This window comes from Cinclus cinclus, chromosome 4 (genome assembly GCF_963662255.1).
Source record: "Cinclus cinclus chromosome 4, bCinCin1.1, whole genome shotgun sequence".
Classification (NCBI taxonomy): domain Eukaryota; kingdom Metazoa; phylum Chordata; class Aves; order Passeriformes; family Cinclidae; genus Cinclus; species Cinclus cinclus.
Window position 1 is genome coordinate 17969793 of NC_085049.1, and position 12534 is coordinate 17982326.

Sequence of the window (12534 nt, forward strand, 5' to 3'; positions counted from 1 at the left end):
TAGGATATTCATTACATAATACTAATAATATTCTGTTATCTTCCCTTATGCTATGCTACACTTTGATGTTTCAAGAAAAGGTTTCTGTGGCACAAGTCTGCTGTTACTCATCCTTCCTCCATCTTTTCCACAGATTGTTTCTCAGTCTGAGCCCTGTACTTACCTCCAGAAGTTCACAAGGAATGCCAGCAGAGTCTTTCAACTCTCTGCCAGGTAAGAGGTGGGAAAAGTGATGTGTTTGGAAGATGGGAGTGTTCAGGAGGGGAATAGAGTGGATGGGAGCAGGGTTTTTCCATAATCATAGAATCATTTAGGTTGGAACAGACCTTCAAGACCATCTGGTCCAACCATTAACCCAGCACTGCCATGTCCACCACAGTGGTCCCCATCCACACATTTTTTTAATACTTCCAGGGATGGTGTTTCCACCACTGTCCTGAGCAGCCTGCTCCAGTGCTTGACACCACTTTTGGTGATTAATTTTTCCCTAATGTACAGCCTGGATATTCCCTGGTGCAACTTAAAGCCATTTCCTCTCATCCTGTTTCTGGTTACCCAGGAGAAGAGATCAACCCTCACCTGGCTGCCCCCTCCTCTCAGGGAGCTGTAGAGAGAGAGAACTTCACTCTAAGCCTCCTTTTCTCCCTACGGAGCCCCTTCAGCTCCCTTATGATGCTCCAGACCCTTCCCCAGCTCAGTTCCTTTCTCTGAACCCATTCCAGTGCTTCAATTTCCTTCTTGTAGCCAGGAGCCAAAACTGGACCCAGGATTCAAGTAGTGGCCTCACCACTGACAAATTCAGATGGATGGTCACTCCAGACCTGTCCTGCTGACCCCACTACTTGTGGTACAATCTGACAGTATTTATTTACCCTTAAGTTAGCTTAGGAAAGCCTTCAATGAGTGCTATTGTAGCTATGGTTGACAGGGCTTCTCCAGAGCTGCAAGAGCAGCAGGACAGGGCAGCCAGTCTTTGCTGTGTTGATGGTACCTAGTTTAGCTTGAATTTGGTATATAAACTGATTTTTGTTCACACGTGTGTCCCTAGCTCAGGGTGACCTGTCCTGTCCCATCAGAAACTCAAAGATGTTCTGGAGTCATCTGCACCTTGGGACCAGGAAGCAACTCACTGCTGCTCTGAAGAGATAAAAAAAAAAAAATCCCTTTAGAACAAAGTTAATTAAAAAAAAAAAAAACAAACAAACAAAAAAACAAGTTTGCAATCCCCTATTTCAGTGTCACAACCACTAAATGTGGGTTAATTTTTTTTTTTTTGGTAAAAATATCACTCTTGGGAAATTAGTGTGACCACTAGATGGCACAAACTGCTCAAATATACTGCCCAAAAGAGCCCAAAAAGCTGAAGCCTCTCAAGCTACAGAAAATATATATGGGAGAAACAGATGCTGAGGATGCTCAGAGCCCTACCATCAGTCTAGGTGAACCTCGACAGAATTTCATGAGGAGGACAGGATCTCAGTAGGATGTTTTGTGCTATGCATCCACTGGGCTGTTCCGTGAGTTGTCCTCTCATGGCCGGGATTCCTCTGGAAGGAAGTTTTCATGCACTGTCTGCCCTGAACCACCTGAATTAATGCTGTGCAGAGCCTGTCCCTCAGAATAATTAAATTTTGCTAGTTTGCTTTGCACCTGAGGAGAAATGTCATGATTTCTGTGTTTGATGAGATAGCCAGCATCCTCTTCCCATACTGAATTCCATACCTGGAAATTTCCAGTGATCCAGGTGAGAACAGGGTGTACCTACAAGGAACAGACTTGTTGTGACTGCCCTGACATTAATCCCATCACACACCAGTCATTCTGGGAAATTATATATATGGATGTACAGCAGTGCCCAACACAGTCAGACAACCCTAGCACCAAGGCCCTTTGTCAGAGACTTTGAGTGATTTTCATCCAAATAATACCAGATGTGGAAGTTTTGAAATGTTCTGCTGGGCCATGGTGCACAGAGCTAATGGCAGCAGGGAGATCAGCAAACACTGGGACCCCAGAAAATACTCTTTTCCCTCGTGGAACCCTACCTGGAGAGCTTCATCCAGGTTTGGGGTTTTCAACATGACAACAACATGTTGGAGCAAGTCCAGAGGAGGCCACAAAGATGCCCTGGGGCCTGGAGAACCTCTGCTATGGAGACAGGCTGGCAGAGCTGGGGGTGTTCAGCATGAAGAAAAGGCTCTGGACACACCTTACTGCAGCCTTTCAGTACTTACAGGGAGGTTGTAAAAAAGAGGGAGACTGACTTCTTATCTGGACATTTAGTGGCAAGACAAGGGGTAACAGTTTTAAATTAACAGAGGAGATGTTTAGATTAGGCATTAGAAAGAAACTCTTTTTGCAGATGATGGTGAGGCACTGGAACAGGTTGCCCTGAGAAGATGTGGATGCCCAATCCCTGGAAGTGTTCAAGTCCAGGTTGGAGCAACCTGGAGGCATCCCTGCTTATGGCAGGGAGTTGGAACTAGATGATCTTTACATTCCATTCCAACCCAAAGCGTTCTGTGATTCTTTCAGGAGCACAGACACTCCTCCATAGCGTCAGAACTGGGGACCAGCAGATCCCATCCAGATGTTTCAGAGGAGATTGCTTAGATTAAGACCTGGAGGAAAATATGGAATGCAATTCCCTGAACTTCATAGTAATTAATTTTATCTCTGGATATTTATGTATGACTACACCTGTGTAACCCTTTGGGACTCTTGCCAATTTCTTGATCCATTTGCCGGCTTTGCATGCCACTAAATGGTACAGTTTGTTGGTGCTTTGGGTACATTTAATTGCTGGTTCAGACACTTCTGGTTGGGCATGTAACCCTGCATGAGGTCACCAAGGTGCCCTGTTTGTGTGTCAACAAAGAGAGAGTCCTTGATGTAAAATTATCTGTTCCAAGTGAAAAGCGTGTGAAATCTCAGCTGTTGGATCATGCTTTTCTTTCTGCTGTCTCTGCTCATGCTGGCTGCAGGCACATCAGGAAATTTAATTTTCTGAGCCCCCATCCAAAGAACAGCTGCTTTATCTTGCTAGCTCTGCAAAAGTCAGCATCGAACATGTCTGATGTGAACACACCTGAGTAACCACTTGTCCTGGACTCCGGCAGCATCCCCGGAACTGTGCCTGCCATGTTCACACCCCAAACCAGGAGAATGTATTCCAAGGAGGAGCAAGAGGGGATAATGTGAACAATCAAGACCCCAGGCTCAATGTTCACTCAGCAAACCTAACTGCATATGAGCCACATTGAAACACACCTTGTTCTTACCCACGTGCTGTGTCCTTACATGTCCTTGCTGAGGGGAGCATAAGCAGAACTGGCAGTTCCTAATCCCTTCAGGAGGGGCAGTGCTTTTCCCAGCTCACTCGCATGCCCGTTGGTTATCCTGAACCTGCTGGAGGATCCTGTTCTGGCTTGAATACCCTCCTTCCACAAGGTGTGTCTAGGCTCAGCTTTATTGCAGCATCTTTGCAGAGTCTCACTTTTCTGATACACCCTGGCCCTCAGATCCCCACCTGGGCAGTGGGAGATGCAGTGGCCAAATGCTACAGCTGGTGTAATTCAGATGGTATTCCAAATGCCTCCTGACTGTGCAATGGTCATTTCGAACTGGCAAACATCTTCCCTCCCTGACCAGAAACTACTGTTACCCTTAGGGTTAGCAGGCTACTTTTGACTTGCTTTTACAGAGGTGTCTTAATCCCTTTAGGTTTTGCAGAACAGGAGGAAAATCATGCTATATGTATTGGTTTGGATGCCTGTTTTCAGCATTTCTAAACATACACTGTAAGACTTTCAGACATCTGTGTCCCCAGGGTAGTGGAACATAGAACAGGTTGAGACCATCCTAATGTCAGTAATAAGGGCACAGGAGGCTGCAGTGCTGTTTCTCATGCTGCTCCCACGCACTTCTCTGATGAGCTAGGCAAGATATGTGGGAGCTAAAACTAACTGGAAACAGATGAAAAATACTTAAAATCTTTTTTTTTTTTTTCTGGTGCGATCTTAAGCCAGATCTCAGCCTGAACCATTGCGGTGTCTTCGCTGATTCCCAAATGGATGGTTGAGAGCTCTTCCACTACACTTTGAAATGGTGAGACGCTGAAGAAAATGTTTCAACTGTCTTCTGGTAGGGGTCAAATCAGTAGAGGAGCCACTTGGGGTGTCTCTGAGGGCCTGAAGCATTGTGTCCAGCTCTCTGCCAGCATATTCCCCATCCACATCAGCCTCCCATCATTCCCTGCAGTGCTGTCCAGTTCTGCAGCTCCCATTGAGGATGTGGCCACTACAGAAGCCTTTGTATCTGACAGTGGTCCCAGTGGGAAAAGGACTGGGCAGGTTTTTGATTCCTTCCCTGCTGCTTCCATGCCACCAGGGCCTCGTGTGTGAATGGTGTCACCTCAGCCTCATTTTGAGCCCTCAATTTGCTAATAAGGAGTTCTAAAGATCCTGGCCATGACCCTCCCTTTGCTCCATCTCCAGCTGCCCTCTTCCCTTCTGAAAGGGGAGCATCTCAAAAACACATGTGAGATGTGGAGGACACAAAGCTTCAGAAAGGCCAGAGAGACACTGAGCCACTCACTGGACTGTTACTGCCATGGATGGCAGATGAACCAAAACAGCTTCAGTCCCTGATGGCCCAGAGGTGGAAAGGAAAAAGAAGATACCTTAGTTTGTATCATGTCAGGTTTATGTGTGCAGCACAGGACATCTGCCAAAAAGAATTAAAAAAAGAAAAAAAAAACATGCAAACCAACCCACCAACCTAACAAACAAACAAAGAAACCCACACCAAAACCCAAACCAAAAAACAGAAACAAAGCAAAAAGAGAAAATTTGGGTCTGATAGATTTGAGAAGTTACTGCTGTCACAGAAAATCAAAGTAGCAAATACGCCTGATTTGGGGCGAGGTGAGCACTGCAGACTCAAGTTCCCGAGTGCCTGGAGGTGAGAGCTGCCGGGTCGGTGCCAGCTGGCAGAGCCATGCCCCAGGAACGTCCCTGGCAGCTGCCAGGCACAATCCAGCCTGTCCCAACTTCACCCGGGGCTGCTCTGGCAGGAGAGGGCTCTGCCTTTGAAAAATGGAGGGAGAAAGAGCAGGAGGTCACCCCAGCTTTTTCCAGCTGAGAAGCACAGTCTGGATGTCAAAAGGGAGGAGGAATCAGGGGTCTTGGCCACCCTGGAGGTCGGGCTGCCAAGGTGAGGGTGCGGAGGGAGCCCTGCCCTGCCCTGGGGGCAGCTTTCCTAAACCAGCCGGGGCTCTCCAGATGGGGAGTAAGAGAAGCTTTCCCTTCAGAGAAGGTGGAACCATAGGGTTTTACCACCGTTTAGGAAAGCCCCAACCTTGAAGCATCTCCTGGGCTTGCGCTCCCCAAGGGCGTGGGTAGGAGACGCTGGCACCGGGGCAGATCCGGCTCAGCGCCCAGCCAGGTGCAGGAGTTGCCCGCTCAGCATTCCCTGAGGAATTCCGGCTGTCGGTGCCGAAACGACAAGTGGCAGCGCCTCGGGGACCCCCAGCACCGCCCCTGTCCCGCAGGGGAGCGGAGGGGCCCGGCAGGAGCCCCGAGCCCAGCGCGGCACGGCGGCCGCTCCTGCTGAGGGACCCCGGCCCGGGGGGCGAACCCTGCCAGGACTCCCCGAGCACGGGAGGCCGCCCTGCGTGGAAAAGGGGCCGGTCCCGAGCTGGGAGGGGAGAGGAGAGGGTGGGTGGGCCGCTGCGCGTCCTGCCGGGCTCCGGCAGCGGGGCTGGCTGTGCGCTCACCGCGGGGCAGGAGCCCCGGCGCTCCTCTCCGTCCACAATGATCCTCTGGCTGTGCCTCTGCTGGGGCTTCTCCCCCTCGGCGGGACAGCCCGACTCGGAGCTGATGGCCAGGTACCTGGAGGAGCAGCTGCTGGCGGATTACAGCGTCGTGCAGCAGGTAGGTTTTAAGGCGGGGGTTGTTCGGGAGCGCCAGGCGAACGCGGCTGGCTTGTCCCTTTTTCACCAGCAGTGTTGACAAGCGGGGCGGTCTGATAAAAGTGCGTTTATTCCACCTGTCCGTGCTGCTCAGCTCCGTGGGCGGTGCTGCAGCCGGCATGGGGTTGTGCTGGAGATACTAAGGCAGGAGATGACCCTCCCGTGACGGTGCCCCGGGACCGGCTCGGTCCGACATCCATCCATCCATCCATCCATCCATCCATCCATCCATCCATCCATCCATCCATCCATCCACCCAGGCTGTGCTAGCCAGGCACCAGGCACCTCACAGGGACAAGGGAGTTACCGCCGTGTCCTGGCCACGCTCCAGCCTGAGTAATTCCGAATATTTCAGGCTCGGGGGACAGTCTTTTCTGCCTGTACTGTACTTGATTTTAAACTCGTGCTGGATGAAACAAACCACATGAATTTCAGTTTCTAAAACGCTTCTTGACAATGAAAGAAAAAAATTATTCTACAAGTGAGGGCTATTATGTTGCATCATTGTGTGGCTTAGATTTTCTGAGGAAATGAGATTGAAAGAGCAATGAACTTTTTGCAAGAGTTTGGGTGGTGGTTTGGGAAGCTGTGATCTATTTCAAGTGGAAAGTGTCCCTGCCCATGGCAGAAGGGTTGGAACTAGATGATCTTTAAGGTTCCTTCCAATCCAAATCACTCAGATTCTATAAAAACCTCAGGTCTGTGCTCACATCTATCAGGTCCATAAGAGATAGCATGTATGACTTTGGGTCACTTAGTGCATCAGTCATTTATCTAAATTTGATCAGACCTGAGAGGCTCTGTAGCACCTGAGGCACTCATGTGGGCTGAGATACCGTGCAGGATCTATGGAATACCCGTGCCTTGCTGGGGGTCAGGTGGGATAATCCAGTTTGCCAGTAAAAATGTCAGTATTTGTCTGTATTTGGCATCTTCTGCCATGCAGCAGGTGGGAAGAGTGGGACTCTTCATGTGTGTCTGTATCTATCCCATCTAGAATCGGAAGAATCTCTCTCCAGAAGCATCCACATCTCTCCCCTATGGAGACACCAAAAACTTTGTTGTCAGTTCTGATTACTATGGATGCATATTCCTTTTTGAGGAATTCAACCCCAAACCAACGCTGTTTTACAAACCCACCTGTCCAAGTGGGAGAGAACATCTCCACCACTGCCAGTGGAGTGGCATCTGGGATCACTCACCTGCTTTAGGGGGAAAATGAGTTCCAAAGCTCAAAGAACCAGCTCACAGTGCTGAAGTAACCTGGTTAATACTGCTTGAGGAACATGAGGGTGTTTTCTCAGAGCTGTGTTACTGGCAGGTCAGTGGCAGCAGTCACTTCCACCAGAAAAGCAGGGATGTGTAAATAGGTGTGGTGACCTGGTGCCCTGGGTCAGCCAGATCTAGAAGAGAACATTTGTCCTCACTGTACACCTGAGCAGGCTGAGAAGAGGCAGGTGCTCCCCTAGATAGAGACACTGCACTGGAAACAAATCCACTGCACAGCTTATGTCCCATACACCAAGATGGGAATTAACAGATGGCAGAAAGTCATGGGGTCACTACTAGCAATTAGTTGGCTTTAATGAGTGTGTTGGAAAGCTTTAAAGCTAAGATTGATGGTAATTTGGAAACTGTTCCATTAGATGATGCCAGTGAAGCTGCCTGATTGGAACTCTCCTCTCCTCTCCTCTCCTCTCCTCTCCTCTCCTCTCCTCTCCTCTCCTCTCCTCTCCTCTCCTCTCCTCTCCTCTCCTCTCCTCTCCTCTCCTCTCCTCTCCTCTCCTCTCCTCTCCTCTCCTCTCCTCTCCTCTCCTCTCCTCTCCTCTCCTCTCCTCTCCTCTCCTCTCCTCTCCTCTCCTCTCCTCTCCTCTCCTCTCCTCTCCTCTCCTCTCCTCTCCTCTCCTCTCCTCTCCTCTCCTCTCCTCTCCTCTCTCCTCTCCCACTCCAAGGGAGCTGTTTTCCCTTGGTTCTAATTGTACTAGATGTTGGCTAAAATAATGCAGAAGGAAACAGTAAAGATTCTCGTGGATGAAACTTTAATTTCCCCACTGGGCATTCCTGAGCTTTTCAATGCATGATATAAACAAATATAAAATCATCTCTTTTGGCAAGGGCTGCTGCTATTTCAGAGTAAATCAACTGAAAGGGCAAATCAGGTAAAAAAATATTGTTGCATTCTTCTGCTCTCTGGGGTTCCACTGACATTTTAAGATGGCACTTGGCTTTCCTCATTGAAAAAAGACTTGCTTTGGGGAGGGACTTGATTTGGAGATGTTGTTGAGCAGATTCTCACACCATGAGAAGAAGTCAGAGGAATTGATGAGAAGGGTGAGAGAGTGAATACAATTGCCCTGTCATAGGTGAAGCACTTTGTTTCATTATAAGGTCTGTAGCTGAATTTAAATATCTTGAATTTAAATATCTTTACTCCTGTTTTGCACATAACTGGTGCTTTTCTGTCACTGCACAATAAATACACACTACCTGTGGAGATTATTTAGACAGCAGATCTTGAGCTAATATTTATACAGCTGAAGCTGCAGCATTGTTTTAAACTAGTTATAGAACCATAGAATGGTGTGGGTTGGAGGGGACCTTAAAGAGCATCCAGTTTCAAATCCTTGCCATGAGCAGGGATGTCTTCCAGTAGACCAAGCTGCTCAAAACCCCATCCAGCCTGGCCTTCAATACTTCCAGGGATGTTCTTAGCATCCAGGGCCAGGCCTAAAGGCTGACCTTCCTGCCATCATATAGAGGGTCTCTTGCCAAGCTCCATTTGCAAAACACCCAGAACCTCCTTGCCTGAGACAGCCACATTCCACTGCTGAGCTTTGATCAGTGGGTCTGTTAATACAGAAGAGACTCAGGTTTTAATTTTAACCAGAGGAACATTTGAACCTGGCCACGGGTGATCAGTCACACAGCTCTATGTCTGGGATTAAACAAGTGACAAGTCTGCTGTAAGCTGAACAGGATCCACTCACTCCCTTAACTCTTTACAGGTTGCTCGCCGTGTCCCAAGACAGGCCAAATTCCTGCAGAGGTTGGTACGTATCATGCCCTGTCTTTATTTTACGTCATGGGAACTACACTTTGCCTGGATATGTGTGTGTGTGTGTGTGTCTGTGTGTCTGTGTGTGCGCGCGCGTGTGTGCATCCCTGTTCCCAGGAATTAACTATTTGATGATAGAGTGAGATTCTGGGTAAGGAAAAAAAAGAAATCTTCATTTTGGTCAATGCAACAGGTAGAGGTTCTTCTAATATTTCCCAATCCAGTTTATCAAGCCCAGATTTGGAGAAAGAACACCTAATGTTACAAACCTTAATGATGCAGTGATAAGGCATAAGTCTGATGAAATCTCACTGAGTTTGAAGAGAAAGGGAGTTTGCTTTGAAATTTGAAGGTCTCTGTTGTTCTCTGACAAAATTTCCTGGAGGAAGGAGGAAAACAAGGAAGCCAATATCCTTCTTTCAGCACAGAAATTTAAAATTTAGATTATGAGAGGCAGCCAGTGGAATTGCTGTTCATGGCCAGTGATTTTTCTGGCTTTTCTGGGGGACTTCCCAGTTGAGAACTGGTGGAACTCATTTCACACACTGAGCAGCCGTCATGTTAACAGCTTCTGGTCCCCTTCATCTTTGACAGCTGGAAATCAGCAGCCTAGAGAGAAACTCTCAGGCTTATTACCAGTTTATTACCTCTAATCTGAGAGACAGTCAGTTTGTTTTGATAAAAGTAACTGATAAAGGCCAAAATATGGAATGGGTTTCATTTATATTCAGCCCTTTTTCTGTCCTTCCAAATATTTCATGTAAACAAGCATACAATAATTTGTTTGCTGAGAAAATTTCAGCTGCCAGTTCATCATCATAACGAGGACACCTCCACAAAGCATCCAGCCAACCTTCCTCATAGCAGTGTGCTAATCTGCTGCCTTGGCATTTCCTCACTTAATTTTTAATAGGGATGATAAATCATGGTAATAATAACATTAAACAAATGGTTTGTTTTGCTTTTTTTTTTTTTCCTTTGAGCTGCCTCTCATCTTCTGAAAGCCTCAATAAAAAGTGCAGAAAACAAACAGGCATCTGTGCAGCTGTAAGTCAGAGCACCAGGCTCTGATGGATTGTGCAAGAGCTCCAGAGAATGCAGCAGAAGAATCACAGAGTGGAACTCGGGCTGCCTGCCCAGCCTGGCTGAGCAACCTGTTTGGAAATGGCTTATGCCCCCACCATTTATATTTTCTATATACAAGGAATAGCAGATTTCTTCCAGGGATGGGAAGATGAACCAATTCTTTCATCCTCAGCTCTACGTGAAGCCCTTATTCGGTGTTTGATTTCCCCAACAGCAACTCACATCCACCAGGAAGAGGGAAGGATGTTGAATGTCTTTTTTTGTTGTGCTTTTTTGCCATTCCTCAGATTATAAGGGTATCAGAACTGGAGCTTGTTCAGTGGCATAGAGATATTTGCCCCATCCCTGGAAGTGTTCAAGGCCAGATTGGAAGGGGCTTGAAGCAACCTGGTCCAGTAGAAGGTATCCCTGCCGATGGCAGGGGGTTGGAACTGGATGGGCTTTAAGGTCCCTTCCAACTCACACCATTCTGTGATTCTGTAACAGAGATCAGCTGAAACCAGCAAAGTGTGAATTTAGCAAAAAACCCTAAGTGACATTATTTTAATATGAAATACCATTAAGCTGTGAAACTCCTTGCAGCAGGATGTTGTGGATACTAAAAGTTTACATAGATTCCAAAAGCAGCTATGCATATTAATAGAAGAGAAATCCACAGAATATAAATATACCACAAAAATACCACCCTTGACTCGGGAGTTCCTTCAGCTACAAATTACTGAAAACTGAGAGAATATTTCAGGGTAGTATCAGTGCAGGTTGGACTGATTTTACACTCTCATTTAAGTATGTGCTGTTGGTCTCTGCCAGCGACAGGCTACAGGGTTAGAACTGCTTTTTTCTCACCCAACACAACCATTCTGTTGTTTTCCTAACAAGGGCAAGTTCATGCTCTCTGTCACATCTGAAAGACTTCCTGAGTTCCTGTGAATCCATCAGTGCATCCACAGTGTCAGACAGGTCATTGCAGAGCCACTTGTATCTCAAGTGAAAGGCAAAGGGCTTGATCCTCTTTTCTTGATCATCTGTCAGCTACATATGAAACCACAGCTTTTGATGAACTGCAGCACATGGGGTTGAATGCAGAAGGTCTGACACCAAAGAATTTGCTGTAGTTTCTGATTCTTTCTATAGCTTCTGTTATTAAACCCTCTGTGTATACCTTGCTATGCCACAGGCAAAGAGTGGCATGGAAGACCGAATGAAGCTCATTGTATAAGCTCATTATATCTGAAAACATTCCTACAAACCTAATCCAATCAAAATTCTCCATCTTCTACACCTTCAGCATAATGAGACTGGAAAGCCATGCCTATGTATCAGGGAAGGTCCTAAGAACAGCAGGATCTAGTTCCAATTAACAGCAGTTAATTAAGCAGTGGTCTAAGGGTGGGACATCAGATCTGTGCAGGGGTGTTCTAGCCTAGATCCACAGATACATTGCACTGATCTGCCTGAAATCAGTGAGGTGAATCCAGCCCTGGAAGTTGTACTCTCTTGCCATTGTGCTCCATGTGAGCTGAGCAGAATCCTGGACACAGAACACATTCCCCAGTTAAAGATATCTGTTATGACTAGGTTCATCCGAGACACATTATCAGTCTTTCCAAGCCTTGCAAGTGTAAGCAGGCAGGGCTTTATGCCAAATCTGTTGGTAGATCTGTGTTTCCAGTGGATCCTCATTCTTCCATTTGCCTGGAATTCACTAGCCCAGCAGCCTGGTCCATTGGATGCTCAGTTACTTCTGATGCCATCAGCTGTTGCGGAAATGTTCTTTTTTCATACTCAGACAAACACATGCTCCCTTTCTTAAGCTGTTTGCCAACATTATTTTTGTTCTGAAAGAAAGCCTGGATATGCAGCTGAAGAGCCTGTTCTTGTCCTCACAACTCTTACGTGACTCTGAGTTTTTACCAACCTCAATAGGAAGAATCTCACTGTATTTGGCTTAGTGATGTTGCTCTGTATTTACAGTGTATTTTACCATTTATCTCCCTTCTGGTTTTGAGGGTTTGGTCTTTGATTGTGTAAGATTTTTCTTTTTCAAGGGCTACTTACAGTTAAGTATGTTGAAGTATTCCAGGAAGAAAACATTTGAGCTCCATGGAGATGTTGCTGTCAAAAAAAAAAAAACATTAGTCTGGAGAAACACTCCAACTCAAGACTTGTGCACGAAAACACATTCCCAAGAAGCAGAAATTGGCTTTCAGCTTCCATTGCTACATCATGTGTCATTCACTGCTGTCTCTGCTGCTTCTCTGCTGGAACAAGTCCAGTGTGGGCTAAAAAGCTTAAAATACTTTTCTTGAGATGTCACAGTGTCAGGTTTTTGGTTTTTTTTATTAAGTCTCTTCATCCATTGGCGCAGACTTCCAGGATGGATTCTCAGCAGAGGAGGACTCAGTTGACTCCATTGATAGCA

General features: G+C 46.8%; 1 protein-coding gene across 1 annotated transcript in view; it reads left to right on the forward strand.

The window, feature by feature from the left end:
- Positions 1-5798: 5798 nt before the first annotated feature.
- ITIH5 (inter-alpha-trypsin inhibitor heavy chain 5) overlaps positions 5799-12534 on the forward strand; it is a 40955-nt gene continuing 34219 nt past the window's right edge. Inside the window, exons 1-2 of the mRNA XM_062490863.1 lie at positions 5799-5933; positions 8977-9021. Of these exons, the coding sequence (XP_062346847.1) occupies positions 5814-5933; positions 8977-9021 (165 nt within the window). The 5' untranslated portion in view covers positions 5799-5813. The remainder of the gene's footprint in view (positions 5934-8976; positions 9022-12534) is intronic.